At 38.0% G+C, this 20,083-nt stretch overlaps 1 protein-coding gene across 6 annotated transcripts in view; it reads left to right on the top strand.

Moving 5' to 3' along the window:
* Positions 1-17,752, top strand: part of FRMPD4 (FERM and PDZ domain containing 4) — a 371,171-nt gene extending 353,419 nt beyond the window's left edge. For 4 of the 6 annotated variants that reach the window (XM_074814826.1, XM_074814822.1, XM_074814824.1 and 1 more), the window contains 10 exons: positions 374-505; positions 2,584-2,703; positions 3,415-3,551; positions 4,704-4,830; positions 7,180-7,269; positions 7,814-7,996; positions 11,232-11,370; positions 11,967-13,028; positions 13,354-14,625; positions 15,838-17,752. In XM_074814826.1, the coding sequence (XP_074670927.1) occupies positions 374-505; positions 2,584-2,703; positions 3,415-3,551; positions 4,704-4,830; positions 7,180-7,269; positions 7,814-7,996; positions 11,232-11,370; positions 11,967-13,028; positions 13,354-14,625; positions 15,838-17,189 (4,614 nt within the window). In that variant the 3' untranslated portion in view covers positions 17,190-17,752. Of the gene's footprint in view, positions 1-373; positions 506-2,583; positions 2,704-3,414; positions 3,552-4,703; positions 4,831-7,179; positions 7,270-7,813; positions 7,997-11,231; positions 11,371-11,966; positions 13,029-13,353; positions 14,626-15,832 lie in introns of all 6 variants that reach the window. The other 2 variants (XM_074814823.1, XM_074814827.1) reach the window with 2 other exon arrangements.
* Positions 17,753-20,083: the final 2,331 nt, after the last annotated feature.

Here is a 20,083-nt window from a genome sequence, read left to right as displayed (position 1 = left end):
ATAGTGGCAAGACCACCTCTCCTTTGTTGATGGAGAGGTTTTATTTCCAGGGAGGCAGAGAGATATGATTTAAGGACCGCACAAGTATAATTTGCATGTTACACTGCCCAGAAGGTTGTCCATTCACAGCAATCCCATGTATATATTTTTCACATGCTTATGTGATACCATCTCGGGGATGTTCGAATATAAGTGCGCCGATTTTTCACTGGGTGAACGCATGTGGTGTGCTGTACACTCATGCAGAACAGGCATAAAACACAACTATCCTCCTGTTTAACATCTGGGCTTCCGCCCTGTGCATGGCAGTGAAGAACTGGGTCCCAAGCACTTCATGAATTTAAGCACATTTTATAAATCCCTTTTTAATTAGGATGTCATCTTAACACTCCAAGAAAAGCTTTCCATCAAGTGTATTGAACACTTTTCCCTGATGCTGGAGCAGAGGGTTGAAGGATCTGGAACGAAACTCCTTTTGCTACATGAACAGGAGACTCTAACTCAGGTTTGTGTAATGATATGTGAAAACAGATATTAATGAGATGGGTTAATCAGTAAATTATCCATCTTTTTCATTACTCAAGTGAGTTAACTGCAAGATTTATAGTTTGATACAGTCTGTCAAATAGCAACGATATTTAGATGTGGTTCTAAGAATCAGGTTCTCACAGAAAACAGTTATGTTTCTGTTATATAGGCATCATATTTCATTGCTTCATTGGGCCATTAAAAAGTATTAAAAAGTTTATTAAAGATCAGACTGAAAGCTAGAAAACATTTATCAAGCTTTTTCCATATTGTACATGGCCTGGCTAGTAAATGTTATCAACAGCTGGAAAATCCATGGTAACAATTCTGAGAACCACAGTCTGACCAAATTCCTTTAAAAACCTTATTTTGATCTTTGGTTCCTATCTGATTATACAGATCTGTATCTTGGTGACAGGGAATAATACTCCTTCTGATGAAGCCAAGTTTGGCTTGTTTACACAGCAATACATTATGTCACTTCAGTGATGATGAATTGTGACCCAGAAAATGCTGGTGTGACTTTCTTCCTTAGATCAGGGAGGTGTGACTAGAAGTAAAGTTGCTTCAGTTTCCAGCAGAGGACCCTGATTTTAACACCTTATCATTTTGCCAAACTGTTTAGCTTGAATTTTCCATGATATTTCTGTGTTTCAGGAGAACATTAGGATTTCTTAAATTTCACCTAAATCTGGAAAAAAAAAAAAAAAAAAAAAGAGAAATGGATTCTCAGATGAGATGGGAAAAAATTAAAAATGTTTAATTTAAATGCCAGGATTCCCTTCGTCATGTAACTGGAGTCTGCGTAATAGTATGAAGGAGCTTAGTTTACCAGCTAACAGTCTTTCTAGCATTTTCTAACCTTTAAGCACTTGACTTTGCCATGTTAACATTCTTCTCCTGTGGGTATAAGCTACCCAGTGATTGCACAATACCCAGAAGTACTCAATACTGGCTCTCCTGGCCTAGCTGTCTCTCTTTGAAGTAATTGGTAAAATTCTCACTGAAATCAGAAGGATCAGAATAAACCAACACAGTGAGCTTTTGAAAATCCCATCCAGAGCTTTTATTTATACATACAGAGTATGCCTAGATACTTAGGAATGAGGTCAGAGACAATGTGAGATAAACATACTCTCTGAAAATTGTTAGGGCAAGACAGAGACTTCATTGGACATTTTTAAAAGTATAGTTTTATCAGTTAAAGATGTTTATTATAAAGTACACTAACTCTCTAACTGCATTAGCCTAATTAAATAAACTATATAAATTACATTAGCTCTGAGGGTGTCTTCTTTGAAGTTCCTGTAAAATCAGCAATACTTTCATTTGCCATTATATTGTTGCTTCATTATAATATTTCATCCAATTATTTATTAGCTATGTAGTGGTCCCCCATGAATATACCCAGATTACGGTGTTACATGCTTAACAAAGTTTTGCTGACCAACATGCAAAGTGGTCTTTTTCATGTTTTAATGTATTGGGAGAGATTTGTCTTGGTCGGAAATCATGGGGTAGATCTTTTAATCCAGAACAACCCAGGAAAAAGACCCAATCTCTCGCAAATTGCCTAATGGATTAAAACAAGTGAGAGAAAGGGAGAATAACAGCTGCCAAACTGTGTTTCACCTGTGTTCTCAGTCAGTCTAAGAAATAAAATGTGACCTCTCCCCAAAAACCTTCTAGCCCTTCTCATTTATGGGTATTTTGGTCCTGCTGAAGCACAACTCAGTTTGTATTTCACTTGGATGGTTTTCATTAAGGCCTGTTTTCTCTGTCCTTTCACTCCAGTTTTGAATGAATGAATGCTGTTGCTTTGAGGATGAGTTGTATTGGGCAGTCATGCCTATATGAGTCTAAACATCTCTCCACAAGATTATATATATGATCTTCTTATGTGAAGAACTTAATAAGGAGCCCATGGCAAGGCTCTTTGTTGTATAGAATTCTTTTTCTTGCTAGTACATGGCTCTGGAGCAGGGTCACATTGCCCCAGACTGCATTGCTTGACCAGGGTTGCCAAGCTCTAATATGATTATTGCATTGTCCTAGGTGACCCAGAGGCCAAGCTCACATAAAATGAGATGTCTTTTCAGGATTAGCTTTGTCCCAAAGGATCCCATTGATCTTTTAAGAAGAGATCCAGTTGCTTTTGAATATCTCTATGTACAGGTAAGTGAAAGCATGGCTATTGTTAGTGTAAAGGAGAATAAAAAGGTAGTTGCACTTAGCGTATATATAGATTTATATCTTCACATAGAAAAGCATGGCTGCAGTAAATCCTGGGGTTTATTTCTGCTGCATAAAGCCAGTGAATGCACTTGGGGAATGTGCAGATCTTTATCATCTGCAAAGTCCCCTTCCTTCATAAGTCTCTCCAAATAGTAATGCTTTGATATCTTTCCAAAATATATTTGGCTTTAGAAAAGAGTGAAGCTGAAGTAATTTCTAATACGTATTTCAGACAGAAATGATGTCTGAAAAGGAACTTCCAGTAAAGTGGATGAGAAAACTGATGTACAAGCAATTCTTCTGGGTGTCTCACCAGGTAGAAATCTGCTATCCTGATTCTAGATACTCTGATACCCTCCCAGAACTCTTTGTGAAAGATTACTATTCTCCCCAGGAAGAATGAAGAGAGCTTAGGCCAAAATGCTCATGCTTTCTGCTCTTTGGCAGAAGTACTTGTGTTCTTCAAAAGTGCCCATATCCTGGTGATCACCTGACACCTCTGAGAGCAACAGTCCTACCTTCAGCATGGTCCTGCTTCTGAGTTTGAGGTTACTCTTCATGCAATGCTAATTTTAAAAAAATATATATATAAAATTTATTTTTAGTGCAAGATTTTTAAACTTGATGCTCCCTCTACTGGTTCTTTGGTAGAGCTGTAACGACGTGGTTCAGGAAAGATTTGGACCAGAACTGAAATACGACATTGCCCTGAGGTTGGCTGCATTACAGATGTATATTGCAACTGTGACCACCAAGCAAACTCAGAAAATCTCCCTCAAATATATAGAGTAAGTTGAGAATGCAGTGTGTTCTTTAATCGTAGATGCTTTTAGGTTGTTTCTTTAGTATGTTTATATGCATGCATTATTTCTTTGTCAGTGAAATTGATTCAGGTGTGTTAAGAGCTGTAAATACAGACCTCTCAGTCCATTTACCTTTTGGTCATCTGTTTAGGCACTTGAAATAGCCTATAAATGTGAATAAGATATACTCATTTGTTTTCAATGGTTTAATGGTCAGATCTAAGTCTATATGGTCTGACTCCTAAGGTTTTAGTAGAGATTATTATAGTAAGATTCAGATGATTTCTTGGTTCAGAACACTGTAGGGTCTTTGATTTCATTTGTAAGATTTCTTAAATACAGAAGCATCCCAGTAGGTACCTGTTTTATGTTAGACAACATGCATATGTAACTACAAAGAAAAAGATTTCCAAGTGCAACTCTGTGTACATCTGCTTGGATTTAAAAAAACCCTAAAACCATAACCCAAAAACTTTGGTTGTTGTTGCTTAGTTTACTTACAGAATGGAAATAATAGCTGTTGCACACTCGATCTTGTAGAGTTTATCCACCTTACTGAAGATGATTGTATCCTATTAACAAATCAGCAGAAATAATTACTTGCAAGTGAAGAGTCAGTCTTCTGTCAAAAGGGGTGCTTCAAGCAGAAAAGAGAATTCAGTAAAAGGAGGGGGACTGGTTCTTTTTGAGGGGGAAAAAACCCCACAAAATATAACTGACAAAGACAGTGGCTGGCTGGTTTGCATGTTCTAAAAAAAAGCCTAGAAAATAAAATTAAATCTGACATTGTTGTTAAATCTTCTGAGATTTTAATTCTGTAATGGCACTTGCCTATGTAATTAAGTGACGTTTAACAGTACAGCATAGACTTTAAACATAAAAACTTGGAACTTCTTTTCTGAATGGCACAATGGAAGAGATGGCAGGGATAGAAGAGAGATTATATATCATTTTAAAGCATCTTTTTCATAAGTAATACACATTTTGAATATAGAAAATAGTGTTATTGCAAAACTCTGGACTTGATCAAGTCTCCTTCTGTTTTCAGGTGTTCATTCACTTGGCATCATAGTCACCAGTCTTTAGATAAACAATCATCACAGGAATGTGAAAATAAATATATGCCTTTTATTGCAGAAAAGAATGGGGATTAGAGACGTTTCTTCCATCTGCTGTGCTGCAAAGCATGAAAGAAAAGAACATAAAGAAAGCACTTTCACACCTTGTCAAAGCAAATCAAAACCTAGTTCCTCCGGGTAAAAAGGTATTACATTTGCATCTTAATGGAAAATATGTTTTAAGGAACAGAAAATGTGGCATGCATGGGAAACATTTAAAGTTAATCCTTTGGAGAAACACCTAGCCATTATATTTTCAGAGATTTAACTTTTGGTGCTCAGTACAACATAGCCAAGAACAATTAAAATTAATTAATTATACCCCAACTAAACTATCTTCTTATCTTGAGAATGCCAGAAAACTGGTTATTAATAATTCATGTATGATAAAGATATATATTTTTTTATTCATTTAGTGCTTCCTATTAATGGCAGACTTGTTAGGAAACTTATTGTTCTCTCTGGTGCTCTCATCCGATCCACATTAACCTATGGGCCTGACATAAATGCTGTTTTTCAGGATTGTTTGCTGTTATGCTGTAGATAGAGACCTTTTGCTGGCCAAGATCTAACTGGATAGATGATGGTCCTTACAGTATATGACCCTCCTTGCTATTGTAAAATGCTTTTCTTAGCACTAAGCTTTCACTTCAGCTGAAAAAAGCATGTAGAAGAAAATGTCTCTGAGAAATGCCTTTGTTACATGCATACAGCTGAGGCTGGTTTTGGACACTGTAATGAGGTTTCTTTATGCGAGTCATCTAGTCTCTCTTTGTAGTCAATGGAGAGAAATAGGCACTTCTAGGGAGCGATTCATCCCATCCCACCTTAGGAACCAAAAATTGGTCAGATGACTTGTGTCCTAGAAATGCCTATTTCTCTCCATGGACTATAAAAAGAACCTAAGAGTTACTAGTTGAGACATAAAATGAGTTGAATCCTGCTTCATGACACTTTGTTTCTGAACAGAAAAACCCCAAAACAACGTGGTGCCTGAGCTAAGGTTCATTGTGATCAGCAGAAATCCTTCTTGGAGGTTTCAGATCACATCATGACTGTGGACATAGCTCTATGTGTTCGACTTGCGATGCTCAGGAAGAAACACCACCTCTCCTGTAGTGTTGAAGCTAAAGCTAAATAATGCCAATTGCTTATTGTTTATCCTGGTAGTGTAAATTTGGGCTTATTTTGGAAGCCATCACTGCTGCAGGCCTTGCAGGGGATGACAGTGACATACAGTATCAGTTCTTGGTCAGAAGAGAGTTTGCAACAGTCCCTTCCTGCAGCAAGCAGACTTCATTGGTTTTGCTTCATTCTTTTCAGTTTGAGCTTTGGAAATATGTTGTGTGCCCACCTATTTTTTTAACAGGTGGGTCTCAGAAACAAAGCATCTGAGCTCATCATCACCTTCTGTCTCACTTGTAGGTACTAACACAGGAACTGCTTTCTCTCTGGGGTTTTCTCTCCCTCCGCATGAAGGGAAGCCTGTCATTCTCAGGATTCTCCCATTTTTTACAACCCCTGTGTATTTCTCCACCAGCTGAACACCTGCTGAAGGGAAGGGGAAGGCATTACCAATAGTTGCTCTGCTTTGGATCTATTTCCAGCTTGGTGTCTAGAAAAATCTTAAGCTAGGGGCTCTTAAAAGTTCAAAATGAAATAAGTTTTTGAATTAGAAATCTAGTGGCTGAAATGAGAATAGCAAATGAGATGAGCTTGTTTTATCTTATCTTTTAAATGTCCAGATGTAAGGATTTACACCAGGGAGGTATAGGGTTTAGGTCCAGACTGTTTGGGTGAAATGAACTGTTTCTTGTTTCCATTCAGTCTCATAAAATATTTCCAAGTTGTTTCTTTTTAAGTAGGTAGTTTAAGCTCAGAAGAGAAAAAAGGAGATAAATTATGACATATATTGCATGATATGATCATATGTATTGATGTACTGTATTTAGCTTTCAGATTTATTCCCTGCTAAATATAGTGGAAGAGTTTTATTTTAAAAAATAAGAAATGCAGTAATGAGGTGGAATAATATGCCATATGCCACAAGTACCTAGCAAACTGTAATACACATAGCTGACAAAAGCAAATTCTTTGTTCTCTTTCTCTGTATAGGTACATAAATGTTTAAGAACGGATGGTGATTATGAATGGAAAGCTGCTGTCTAGCCTTGAAATCCCTTAATGAACAGATGTTTAATCTGAGTAGTTTAACATGTTTGCTTCATTTGAGCAGTTATGATGTTCTTGCAGTGCTCTGATCTGCCCATGCCCAAGTCCTCAGTGCATTTTGACTAAACAAGCAAGATCTTAACTTTAAGAATGAAACTATTTCTCCGCATATGAAACTCAAGCACCTAATGATTTAGTGTCAGGCTCTGAAGAGTTGTTATTGTAGTCCATTCTCCTTAGACTACATAAATACATTTTCTTTCTGAATTTGGTAATGTGTTGATTTTCACCACTACCTCTTACCCCTGTTTCTCCTTCCTCAGCTATCTGCTCTGCAAGCCAAGGTGCATTATCTAAAGTTCCTCAGTGATCTACGATTATATGGAGGGCGTGTTTTCAAGGCAACACTAGTGGTAATATTTCTCTTGAAATAGTCTCTCTCTTCTCTTGATTTTTTTATCCAAATGTCTTTTTGCAAAAGCTGGACCATATCGTTTTCTTCAGAAGTTTAGGTTCTATTCATACACTTAAAAAGTCATTGTTAATTGAACCTAATCACTTTTATTTTCTTTTCATCTTGAAAATAACATTCATATTATATTTTGAATTTTACTGGCGATTTGGAGATAGGTAGCACCTTTTTGGCAAATTCAACTAACTATAGATTTTCTTTTAACAGAAACAGTCCACCCATCCATCTGTCTGTCCATCCAACTATCCGTCTAAAAACTAGAGTATAGTCAATATCCAGCAGCAGATTCCTTTACTGTTTGGTTTTAATTATGAATCAAGTTGCTCTTGTATATTGTATCTTCTCAGAAAAACATAAAAATCTTTAATGTAGGAATGCCATACAAATGTAGCTCCATGAAAATGAAAGAAGGCAATGGTGTTTTCTGTTACTATGCAGTACCTATCATGTTTTTTATTTTTCCCTTTTTCCTTTTTCTGCTAAAGCAGGGAGAAAAGCGTTCCGAAGTGACTCTGTTAGTAGGGCCACGATACGGAATCAGTCATGTGATAAACACTAAAACAAACCTGGTGGCTCTCCTGGCAGACTTCAGCCACGTGAACAGGATTGAGATGTTTACAGAAGATGAAAGCAGTGTTAGAGTTGAGCTCCATGTCTTAGATGTAAAAGTAAGTTTGTTGTTGATTTATATTGCTATAACATCTTTAGATAATGTTTTTGTCTTTATTTGAGTATTTGATCAAGCTATACTGTTCTGAACATTTTCATGCCAATAATATTCTGAGGGTGCATTTTTAGCTCTTTTCTAGTCAGAGTGCATGTAGGGCATTTGAGGGGCCTGTGGTGTACCAGACTGGTGCTTTGCAAAGCTTGTATTCTGATTTTTCTCTTGTCTGACCCCAAGCAACTCACTTTGTTGTTGTCTTCCTTGATTTCCATGGTGAGAAGAGGTGATGATGAATTTGGCCTTTTGAAGCTCTTTGAGCCCCTAGAAGAAGCTCCTTCTAGTGTAACAGACAATATTATTATCATTAGAGAATCGCCAGCTACATCAGACAAGTATCCCCTGTAATCCACTGTTTTATTTGTTTAAGTTTGCTGTAAGTAACTGCGTAGTGGTTACCAGTGAAATAAACTGTAAAAAGACAAGGGTTTTTTCTTAGCCCTTGTAATTCCAGTTCAGTGCTTTGCCCTACATAATATATTCACAGATGCTCTTCATCCACCTATAGTCATTTAATTTCTCTTAAATCCCACTTAACACTTTGCAACTGTGGCATCTAGTGGCAATGAGTGGAGTTTTATATATTATATTGTCCTGGTTCTTGGTGTGGTTTCTATTTGGTTTTGAAGTGAAATGCTTCATAGACTGTCTAGAGCATTAATCAGTATAATCAGAGACTGAAGGAAGAGTTCTCATTATACTTGAAACTTAAATATTCCATTGAAATAAATAGAGCCTAACAGTTCTTTTTGCTTACCCAGCTATACACAAAAACCATACACAAGGAGTATTTTACTAAGCTTTTGCTTTGAATGCTTTAGGTTTATTGACCTGGAACTGTTTCCCTGTGTTTAAGTTAATGAAAAAAACATTGCTGTAAATTAATCTAGATGCTCTTTGACAGCAACTTAAGAGAAATGTACAGGCTGGTGAACACAACATCTTTTTCACCTTACTTAGCAATGATAACATCTGAGGATCTCAGGCTACTTTACCTGCATTACTGTGCTAAACTCATAGCCCTCTTGTGAGAAAGCTGTTATCAACTTTTTCCAGATGGAGAAAGTAATATATAAATTAAATCCTTCCCATCTGCTCATATTCAAAATGCAGCACTGTATGCCATAGTATTACATATTTCCATCCTATGATGTTTTATATTATAATTCTGTTACTGTCTTATGGCAAGCTATCTATATCCCCATCTCCTTGCATTTCAACATATACGATCTTAAACCCAGAGAGAGTGCCCTAACATTGAAATTACAATTCTAAGAGACTCTGGATGGAATTTAACAAAAAATTGCCTCTCTGTGGGATACAAGTAGGGGTTGTCACTGTGTCCTAGTGGAGGAGATGCAGGCACACACAGGTAGGTATTCTCAACTGATCATCCCGTGGCCTACTCTAAGGTAGCAGGTTCATATATCCAGATTCTGAATATATGAATTTATGTCATGTATGCTAGTATTTTCTTAATGAATAAATGAATAAACGGTTTGGATTTTTATTTTATTTTTCATTTCTTTTAATGTCTTCTCAAGAATGTATCACTTGGCAAAAGCAGGCAATAAAAATTTAGCTGTCACAGGACTGTTCAACAGATTAACAGTAGTTCACAGCACTGTTTTCAGCAGTCAGATTTCTGTGGAGATCATCCATTTCTGTCAATCACTGCAGAACATTTGAGATGAACATAGCATTTCAAATGTTAGTTTTTAGTAGTCACTCAAAAGAGCAGAGATTAATTAGCCCATTGTAGGTTTAATGATTTATAGTTAACCTTTATAGCTATAGTTGAATGCTTTGAAAGAAGCATGTATTGAATAGAAGCTCAAACTGTAGCACCAAATACTTTAAGGAAAAAAAATGCATAAATTTTTCCACATTGCTGAAAACTGTTTATACATTCCAGGAACCCAGAGTATTTTGGCCTAAAATGCTGCAGCACAGGCATTTAAAAAATTATCAGACCTGTTGTGGACTTGGTAGTAAACTATGATCATCAGTTATATTTTGGCCACAGCCTCCATCAGAATCAGTTGTCTTGTAACTAGTCAAGGGTTGAGTAAGTTGGAGAGCCGTCCTTGTTGCATGTAATGTTGCTCCAGGAACAAATGATGCAGGTGCCTGCATCTGTCTTGTGATGGTGGGCTCTGCATGCTAAATTATGATAAATTGTCACAAATGTCCACATAGTTATGAGTTACTACAAACTGTGAGTGATAAGATGGGTTGTCTACAGTGTAATTTCTATCTATGTATCATGGTAAGGGCTTCATTTTTATTTCCTGTCTAGGTATTGTAGAGGCTAGCCACCCTAAAATAAATTTGAGAAGAGCAGCTTTTGGTGTTAAAAACAACAGAGCCATGAACAAAAGTTTCAAGCAAAGAAATTTATATATTGTGGCAAAAGAAAAGGGAATTAAAGAAAGTATGTTTCACATGGATGTGTCAGGTTCAATGCTAACTAGCCTGGCAGCCATAGTTTTTCAAAGCTCTGAGGCCTCTGAGTTTGTTTTCTTTGCCGATCTCCCTTCTGAGGATATTTCTCCATTCTCTTTGTTTATCTGCTTATTGTTTCATCGCTTGTCTTTTCAGTAATGGCAGGCCACAAACACTGAATTCTTTTAAGCTGTCGTTGTAATATTCACTGTCACTGTTGTGTAATGATAGCTTTAACATCACTACAGTATTTTCTGAACCTGAACTTTTCCTGACTCTGTTGCCTGTATCTTGCTTCTTTATATGTGCTTAGGGCACTTCATTTTCTGGGAAGCTGCAGATTCCCATACTACTGCAAGACTGCAGCACCTAATGTACCAGGTTGTTAGCCTTTGGCAGTTTCAGAGTAACTGTAAACAGTGCTTTGGCAAGAATAATGTATCTGTGCAAGAAAAAGATGGAGCAAGAGTCTTAAAATGGTTAGCTTCATTGAGAAAGAGAGCAAAATCAGCTATTAAAACGTCCAGTTGGACTTCTACTTTACTGCAACTCCAGCGTTTTCTAAATGTTTGATACTGTTTGGTATTGGTACTGAGGAAAATAAGTTCTCGTGTGTATTTTTCAGTGTGGTGTTTGTGATGTAAATCCTTTTGCTTCCATGTAGTAGCATTGTCAGCAGGTAAACAGATTGAGGAGGAATAGCCTTAACCAAGACTTGATTGTATTCTTCTTAGCCTATTACTCTACTGATGGAGTCGTCAGATGCAATGAATCTTGCTTGTCTAACAGCTGGATACTATAGACTGCTGGTTGACTCAAGGCGCTCAATATTTAACATGGCCAACAAGAAAAATACAGGGAGCCGAGAAACAGGTATTCATTGCACAGTATGTTAACGATGGTCCAATGTATAAAGCAGAAGCCAGCTTAAGACAGTGCACCTCCAGATAAATACAAAGGTGTACCAAATGAGATCTGATTGCTAGTTCAGACCTAGCAGCACAGTAGATCAGTTCAGCTTTATAATGTTCTAATGTTCAGCCTATGATAGCATCTTAATTGTAAAATAAACCAGGTGATGAATTTCTTTCATACTGTAGTGAAACAGATGCATGCCATCTGAGCATTATTATTTTATATGCATGTATCTTCTGTAAGAATACATATGATGTTGGAGAAACCAGCTGAGGATTTGGTTTTGTGTTACCGTTCCTGGAGTAGCATTTGTACCTAGCTGAAGTTTAGTTTTGTGCTAAAGTACAAAAGTACCAGTTAAACTTTAGGTCATTAAATCAACAGGTATTTAACTTAGAGCAGAGGTGAGTTTAAAAGTGCTTTTCTGAAGTGTTTGATGTCTCAGTTGTCCTATTTGGAGTTTTTATTGCTCAGCATTAACAAGTAATTGTTTAAAAATTACATGAGTTTGCTCTCTGATTTCACAATGTTGATTTTATTTCACCATGCTATAGGAACTGAAAATAGAGGGAAGCATAATCTCCTTGCTTCTGAGTGGAATTGTATACCAAAAACTACCACTTTCCTGGCTGAAGGAGATCAGGAGACTCATATGTCTTTTGCTGATCCAAAACAGAAGACTGTAGATGTTTCTGAAAGTTTGTTATGTCAAAAAGAACACAGACATCTGTACATAGAAAACACTTATAATTCAGGTGGATTTGATCAGCATCTGGCCAAGCAAAGTGACCCCACTGAAGCAGAAGAAAGCAGAAATTTTAATCAGCCTTCACTGCTGTCACTCTCAGGTTTGGAATCTAGCAAGAAAGCACAGGATTCCCCCAGGGGAGCGAAAGTTTCCTTTATATTTGGAGATCACAACTTGGATGGTATCAATCCCCAGACTCTTGGCTATGAAAGGCTTTTGGATGAAAGTCCAGAAGTACTAGAAAAACAAAGAGCCATTTATATTAGTAATGCCAATGACATTAAAGGCCTGGAGTTGTCGCCAGATACTGAAAGCATTCAGTTTGCTACAAATTCTGTTTACGCAACTATAAATGATGGTAAAATATTTGGAGCTGCAGAAGGGATAGAAGAGCCTTTGCTGCATGATATTTGTTATGCAGAAAATACAGATGATGCCGAAGATGAAGATGAAGTAAGCTGTGAAGAAGACATTATGGTAGGAGAAATCAATAGGCCTGCTCTACTCAGCCTTTCTGGTTCTAGTGATGACATTATTGATTTAACTTCACTTCCACCTCCGGAAGGTGATGATAATGAAGATGATTTCCTATTGCATACCTTAAACATGGCCATTGCTGCTCCTCCACCTGGCTTCAGGGACAGTTCAGATGAGGAAGACTCTCAGAATCAAGCAACGCAGCCTAGAGACAACAAGGAGCAAGCCAGTAATCTAGGCAATGATGACATTCCAGTGTCGCTTATCGATGCTGTCCCTACTAATACAGAGGGGAAGTGTGAGAAGGGACTAGATGATGCTGTAGTCTCTACACTTCAAGCACTAGAAGCTTTGGCTGCTTCAGAGGAACAGCAGACGAATGACAATTCAGGTTCTTTCGCCATAGTTACATTTATTCATTGAAAATCATTTCATCTCATCCATTTAGCTTTGGAAGTACTCCCATTTCATGAGGGTTTGGTTTTTTTTGGTCTTCCTTTTTTTTTTTTTGCCATCATTTTGCATACATCATATTCTATATTATTTAATGGAACTACCATTATGTTATTAAACTACCTGTCCTGGGAACTGTGCAATAAAGTCAGAGTATTCTTACAAAGCATATTTTTGTCTCTAACACACCCCCTTTGCTTGTCACTTATCCAGGTGCTTCAGCTGCTGTCATTTAATTGACTCTTATTTTTTGTGGCTTGCAGGTGTAGCTATCCTGCGAGCATATAGCCCTGAGTCATCTTCAGATTCTGGCAATGAAACAAATTCCTCTGAAATGACTGAAAGCTCTGAACTAGCCACAGCACAGAAACAGTCAGAAAACACTGCACGTATGTTTTTGACCACAAGTGAAGGCTACCAACCTCTTGTGGAAGAGCAGACTGAATTTCCCATTGCTAAGAATCAGGCTGGAGGGCCAGGCATGAAGCCCTCGCAGCCTTTGTCTGGTCGTCAGGCTGCAGAGCTACAGTCAAAAGTTGTGCCTTCAAAGCAGATTCTTCATTCAGATAACATGGAAATGGAGCCAGAGACCATGGAAACAAAATCTGTCACTGATTATTTTAGCAAATTGCACATGGGATCCTTGGTATATTCTTGCACTAGTAAAAGGAAAAATAAGATGACAGACAGCGAAGTAAAAGCACCCTCTGATGGCAATGCTACTGTGAAAAAGCAACAGGGAACTAAAAAAGCAGAGACTGATGAAGATCTAAAAGCTAAATTTGGAACTCTTTCAGCAAGAGACGGTCAGCGCCTAAGCACTTTTAATGTGGAGAGAACTGCCTTTCGCCAAAGATGGTATGCTGCCGATGATGGGGCAGCAGATAAGCCAAGCCCAGAAACAGTGAATGGGAAGACTTTTCCAAGAGTTCCTGTCCTTGGTAAAACAGAAACTGACTGTAAGGATGAAGTGGATCCTGAGATGGATCAGAATGATACCTCGGGTCTTAGCCAAGGTGAAAACTTTCTGTCAGATATGACTCCCGTGTCTTCAGCCAAAGACCTAAATGACGCAGAAGATACCGATTTATCTGCAGATGACCATCCTTCAAAGCTTCCAGAAGCTGAGCAGAGTGTAGCTAGACTTTGTGAATATCACTTGGCTAAGCGCATGTCATCTCTGCAAAGTGAAGGCCATTTCTCACTGCAAAGCTCTCAGTGCTCTTCAGTGGATGCAGGATGCAGCACAGGCAGTAGCACGTGTGCTACCCCCATTGAATCTCCTCTTTGTACCTCTGATGTTAAGCACATTATCTCTGACCCATCGATGAAGGGCATTGCCTATATTCCAGCAGATGAAAGAGCTGCCATTCTTCCAAACCATGGAACGACATACAAGGACCTGCACCAGCAGCCCGAAGCCGTGTGTCACAGAATGACGGTGCCTGTCGTGCATTCAGCAATTAATGCTGAACCACTATTTGGCACTTTGAGAGAAGGATGTCATCGGATCCCCAAGATAAAAGAAACTACAGGTACAGCAGTAATAAAGTGTTTCTTATGTTGGTTTACATGTTAACATTGAGGACTAGGTGAGATATTTGCATTATCTTTCTCTGAAACTACATCATCAAGCTGTAGCAGGCAGTGGGATTAGACCTTCAGTGTATCTATTAATTTTACCTGTACATGTTGAGATATTCTTATGAGCTGCTTACAAAGATCAATTGTTTTAAAAACCTTTCATTACAGTTAAAAATACTGGGTGGAGCACTGATGAGGAGGCCTCTCTTCCACTCTTTGGAAGCCTCTCCAAAATTCATAGTCACTTGAGTTCCAGGATACTTGCTAGATTATAAATTGACTTCACAAGGTATATTAATGTGGGAGAGAAAAACCTGTGATTCATTTATTATGTATCTTATATGCTATTTTAGCAGATTGTCAAAAGCATGCCAGTATGAATAAAAAGTTCTAAATGTAAGGATGAGAAAATGTCACTACCTTATTAAGCATGTATTTACTTCACCATCTGACAGCAGGTGTTTCAGTAAAGAATAATTTATATGTAGAAATATTACTGTGTTTTTAAGTTCCAGTTTCAAGAGATTTTATGAACTTGCTGTTATTAAAAAATGCACAGTTTTTTGGAGATAGCATTGTAAATTCTTTCACTTGGGTTTTAAATGTTTCCCTCTTCCTGGGTTGCAACACACATGTAGCAGTAGTGCGTGAATGCATGAAAATCTGAAAGTGGAACAGACTAGCAACTAGAATGAGAAATGTTATTTCTCTGCCAAAAAAACCTACATAATCAAACCAAAATTACCATGAATGCATCTTTCCATACCCTCTCAGGTGTTGCTAAAGAGGGTATTTCATTCTGAAAATATTCATCTACTTAGTTAATAGAAAACATGCAATCCGTATATTGGGGGAGATTTAGGATGTTTTATAGATGATTTTCTATTCCTTTTTTTAAATAAGTCTGCTGTAGTGGAATGAACAATCAACTATTCATAAGATATAACTTGTTGATAGATTTTAAGAGGTATTTTAGAGAAATACAAAAGACATGAGGAACTAGCAGTGAATTTTTTGTGAAATATTTTGAGGATTGGAGACCACGGGGAAATACCAGGAATCCATTTGTCCTTACTGTTAAAGATATTTAAAAGTTCAGTCTCTGAATATTATCATGGTGATGCTTAATTATTCTGTCTGCTCTTCTACTACCCCTAGTGTAGCTTTCACAGAGCCTGAAAAGGGAAGACAAGGAGGCATGCCTACAGCTTTTCCTAGACAGCCTCTAGCTGACTCCATCATGCTATCATCCATGCTATCAGAATCAAAGGTGCCAAGTCAAAATCAAGACTCTTGTGACATTCCCAAAGTAAATCAGGCTTGTGGGGCAACAGTTGGTTTACGGCCATATGACATGATAGGAGGAAGCCTCAGGATGCCGAACAACAGGAAAGTGCTGAGACGCAGCAGCAGCATCATTGGAGGATCTGCAGGCATTGAGATGCTGTTTGAAAAGAAGGCAGCCACAGCCAGCTTGAAATGCCTGGACGTCACCCGAAGGGACGAATCAAAATTGGAGAGAAGGGTGGAACTCCCCCTGGGCAAAAAGCTGTCAAAAAGTTATTCCCAGAGTTGTGTGTATGTCAGCACTGATAGGAAGGACAGTAAGAGGTGTTCGGGCACAGGCGCCAGTCAGAAGGACTCCAAGCAGTGTCGAACGTTGCCCTTGCGGAAGCTGGACACCAGCACCTGGAGATGCCGTGGCCCCTTTAGCTATTGTTTCCTAAGCAGAGGAAACGATGACAACGATGACGAAGATGACCGAGACAGCCAACAGGTCTCATGTCTCTTCGAACCACAGATCCCACGTGAGCTCACAGAACCAGTTGTTCAGTCATTTTCCAGTGAAAATGAGCAGAAAGTCTTGGAGTCCCCGAAAGCTGCTGAGCCCCCTCAAGGTGAGGCAGTCAACATGGATGAGAAGAGCAGTGCTGACATCCAAGGTGGCCAAATTGATGTGAATCTCAACGATATGGCCTTCGATGCACGAATCACACGAATAAATGTGATGAAAGAGAAGACATATGCAATGCCTGATGGATTTATTGCAGCACAAAAGGATGCCAATGAGCTACTCTCACTGGTCCGAGCAAGTGTGGGCAAGAGAGAAGATTTACGTCCAGAAACATATGACCTTAAACTTTCTAAGTACAAACAACTGTTATCTATGGAATCGAGACAGTTGGGAAGTGCCTGCAGGAAAATGGCCATGGCTGATAAAAGCCCTGAGGAAATGCTTTTAGCTATGACTTCCAGCTTTCAAGTACTCTGTTGCTTAACAGAAGCCTGCATGCGTTTAGTTAAAGTCATGAACTCTGAAACACAGCAGCAGGAAATTATAGCTAAGATAGACGAGGTTGTAATAAACTACATTTGTCTTCTGAAGGCTGCAGAAGCAGTGTCAGGCAAGACCTTCAGTGATCCTAGCATTAAACTCTTGGCTCGACATTCGACTACCATGGCCGCTATTGTAAGCACACTAACACGTTCTCTTAAAATGCTTTTAAACAAATAAAATACAAAAGTCACTTCATAATCTACCTTTGCAAAGCCATACATAAAAAACTTTTATTTACTGTATGTGTATGAACTAATGTAACAAACTCAGCTTTCTCTGTATATTTTGTTATTTTATATAAAATAGGTATGAGATTAAAAAAAAAGTTAAAATGCTGAACACTGACAAAAGTAATGACCAGATCTGTCCTTCAGTTTATACAAAAACAAAGGCCAAAAAACCCCTCTCCCCAAGACCAGAAAAACAAACAGAAAAAATCCCATATAGGAGCAAAGTGATGTTTGGCTATTTTTCATATAGTCAAATTTATGGTTGTATGAAGTGAACTTTTAAAGCCGGTTATGTCAATGAAGTTGTTTTCTGTTTCATCCAAGTTTTCACTTGGAGAATGCTCCATGTTTAGAAATGAGAAATTAAATCATAATGTATATAACACAATATTTAATGTTTTAAAATTATAATTTTTAAGCATTGAAAATAGCAAAAAGACATTTAAAATCCAAAAGACTATTATAACTTACTAGAGAATATATATATATAATAAATGACTCTTTTGTTCATATGGCCTGAACTACCTGATTCTTCTTTCCTAGGAAATTCTGTATTTAAAAAAAAGTATTGAAAATACCAACTTCAGAGGGTATCTGTTGTATTGAACATTAGTGTTGGCATTTTAGACAGTGAAGGTAACTGTGGAGGACACAGAAACCAGAGTGGTGGTGGTGTTCTCTCTGAAATGAAAGGTTAATGCCATGCTGGTCAGACCAGAATGTATAGGGCAGGTCTACACACTCCTTTCCCTGGTAAATGAGAGAGAGGACCATTAGGAAATTCCTGTGCTGTTTACTGTTTCAACATATATCTATGGTGCATCTGAACAACATGAACTGCATCTATTTTGTTAAATATTTTATACTTCATATTTTATGATTCTGAATGTTTAACTGTAAATAAGTTAGAAATAAAATGAAGTTTTCAGAATACAATTAATATCTCTGAAATATTTCCAGCTAGAGACAGTTCTCTAATTGATGACAAAGGCAATTTGTGAATAATCTCTCCTGTCTGAACCTTTCTGGAAAACATTTTATAGTCTTGTGTTTGAGAGACAGCCAAAGCAAAAGCTTCACCTGGCAAATAGACTTTCACAAGAGCATCTGTTAAACTTTTCAGTCACCAAGGAGCAGCAGCCCTTGTGGAAAGTGCATAAGACCATTCTACAAACTGATGTAGGTAATTTTCATCAGTTTCTCATAATGTCACATGCAGAATATAATGACTCTGTTTTGAAAACTTACCCATTCAGTTGAAGCACAGGTGAAGCTTTCAGTGTTGAACTAGAAACATTAAACCACCAAAATCAAGTTTTGCCAAGGAGTTATTTTCTTGCATAGAGTGATGCACTTCACTATGAAACCAAGACATGCTTTTTCCTCCAACTGCAGAGAAACATCTAAAGAAAAACAGTATCAGAAGCTTAATCTGTTGTCTGTAGGAAAAAAAATCTGGTTTCTGAGACCAATTCACTTAGCATGTGGACCCACGCTTGAGGGAAACGTGGAAGTAGGCTGCAGGCCTTGTAGAGTGACAACAGCCTGTCCTGTGTGATGCTCACACTCAGTGCTCTCATTGTGGCAGCCCAGAGAATGGGTCTGGGTGTGCTGCTGTTTTGCTGCAAGTACCAGTGAAATTCTTTCTGTGGTTTTTGAGTATCTTGTACTGAGGAAAAAACAAGCTGAATTGTTGTACTGGTACATATTTCTTGACTGCTTTGTGAGTTTATGTAAAAATGTCATCAGTGATTTGGAAATGCTCTGTTTCAAAAACAGGTTTAGGATTGTCACAACTAAGCATCAACATAGATCATAGGGATGTGCCACTTTCAGGGTTGCTAGTCCAGTCCTTTTCATTCCATTTCATAAATTGATCTAATTTTATTTCAAAGGTAAGTAGCTTTTGTTGACCTTACTGTTTAAGAACTTTTCTGATTGTAAACCTGCTCATTTTGCTCCCTAATGTTGACTATGGTCTTTTTTTATGGCAATATTTTTTTTGCTTTAACTAGTGGGGTTTTTTCCTCTCCTTTTTAATGAATTTTCATAGAATCATAGAATGATTTGAGTTGTAAGGGACCTCTGGAGTTCGTCTAGTCCGACCCTTGCTCAAAGCAGGTCTAATCAGATCAGGTTGCTCAGGGCTGTTTCAAGTTGAGTATTGGGCACCCTCTAAGGATGGAGGTCCCACAACCTCTGGGAACCAGTTCCAATGTTTGACAGTCTTTATGGTTAAAAAATAAAAATTCTTTATATCTAATCAGAATTTTCCATGTTCCAACAACATCCATTGCCTTTCATTGTATCACTATGCAACCTTTAGAAGAGTCAGGCTCTGTCTTTTCTGGTATCCTTTCAGCAGGTAGCTGTAGGCTGCAATGAAGTCTCCCTGGAGCCTTCTCTTCTCCAGACTGAGTAAAACCAGTTCCTTCAGTCTTTCTTTGTATATCGTGTAGTCCAGCCCCTGACCTGCATGGTGATCCTCCACTGGACTCAGTGGTGTGACTTCATAAAGCACCATGTTCCTGTCTCAGTTTTGATAAATCATCTAGCCAAGCTCTCTGAGTCACCTCTTGGAAGGCAGCTTCTCTTTCCCCCAGGATTTCAGATATCCCCATCCAGTACCATGTGAATGCCTTTTTCATAATCTTTCCACACAGAATTATATGCAGGCTTTTAAATGCTGCCTTATGAGGACCTTGTACAATGGCGCACCTGCTGGAAATAATTTGTCTGTGGTCTCTTAGAATCACAGGTATTCACAGGCATATTAGGTTGGTGTCTCACAATCATCCTTTGTAAGTAAGTATTTTCATCTTTCTTCTGGGCTCTGGGGAT

The sequence above is a fragment of the Strix aluco genome, chromosome 2 (assembly GCF_031877795.1).
Source record: "Strix aluco isolate bStrAlu1 chromosome 2, bStrAlu1.hap1, whole genome shotgun sequence".
In the NCBI taxonomy this organism is placed as follows: Eukaryota; Metazoa; Chordata; class Aves; order Strigiformes; family Strigidae; genus Strix; species Strix aluco.
This window is presented reverse-complemented; position numbering and strand designations above follow the sequence as displayed.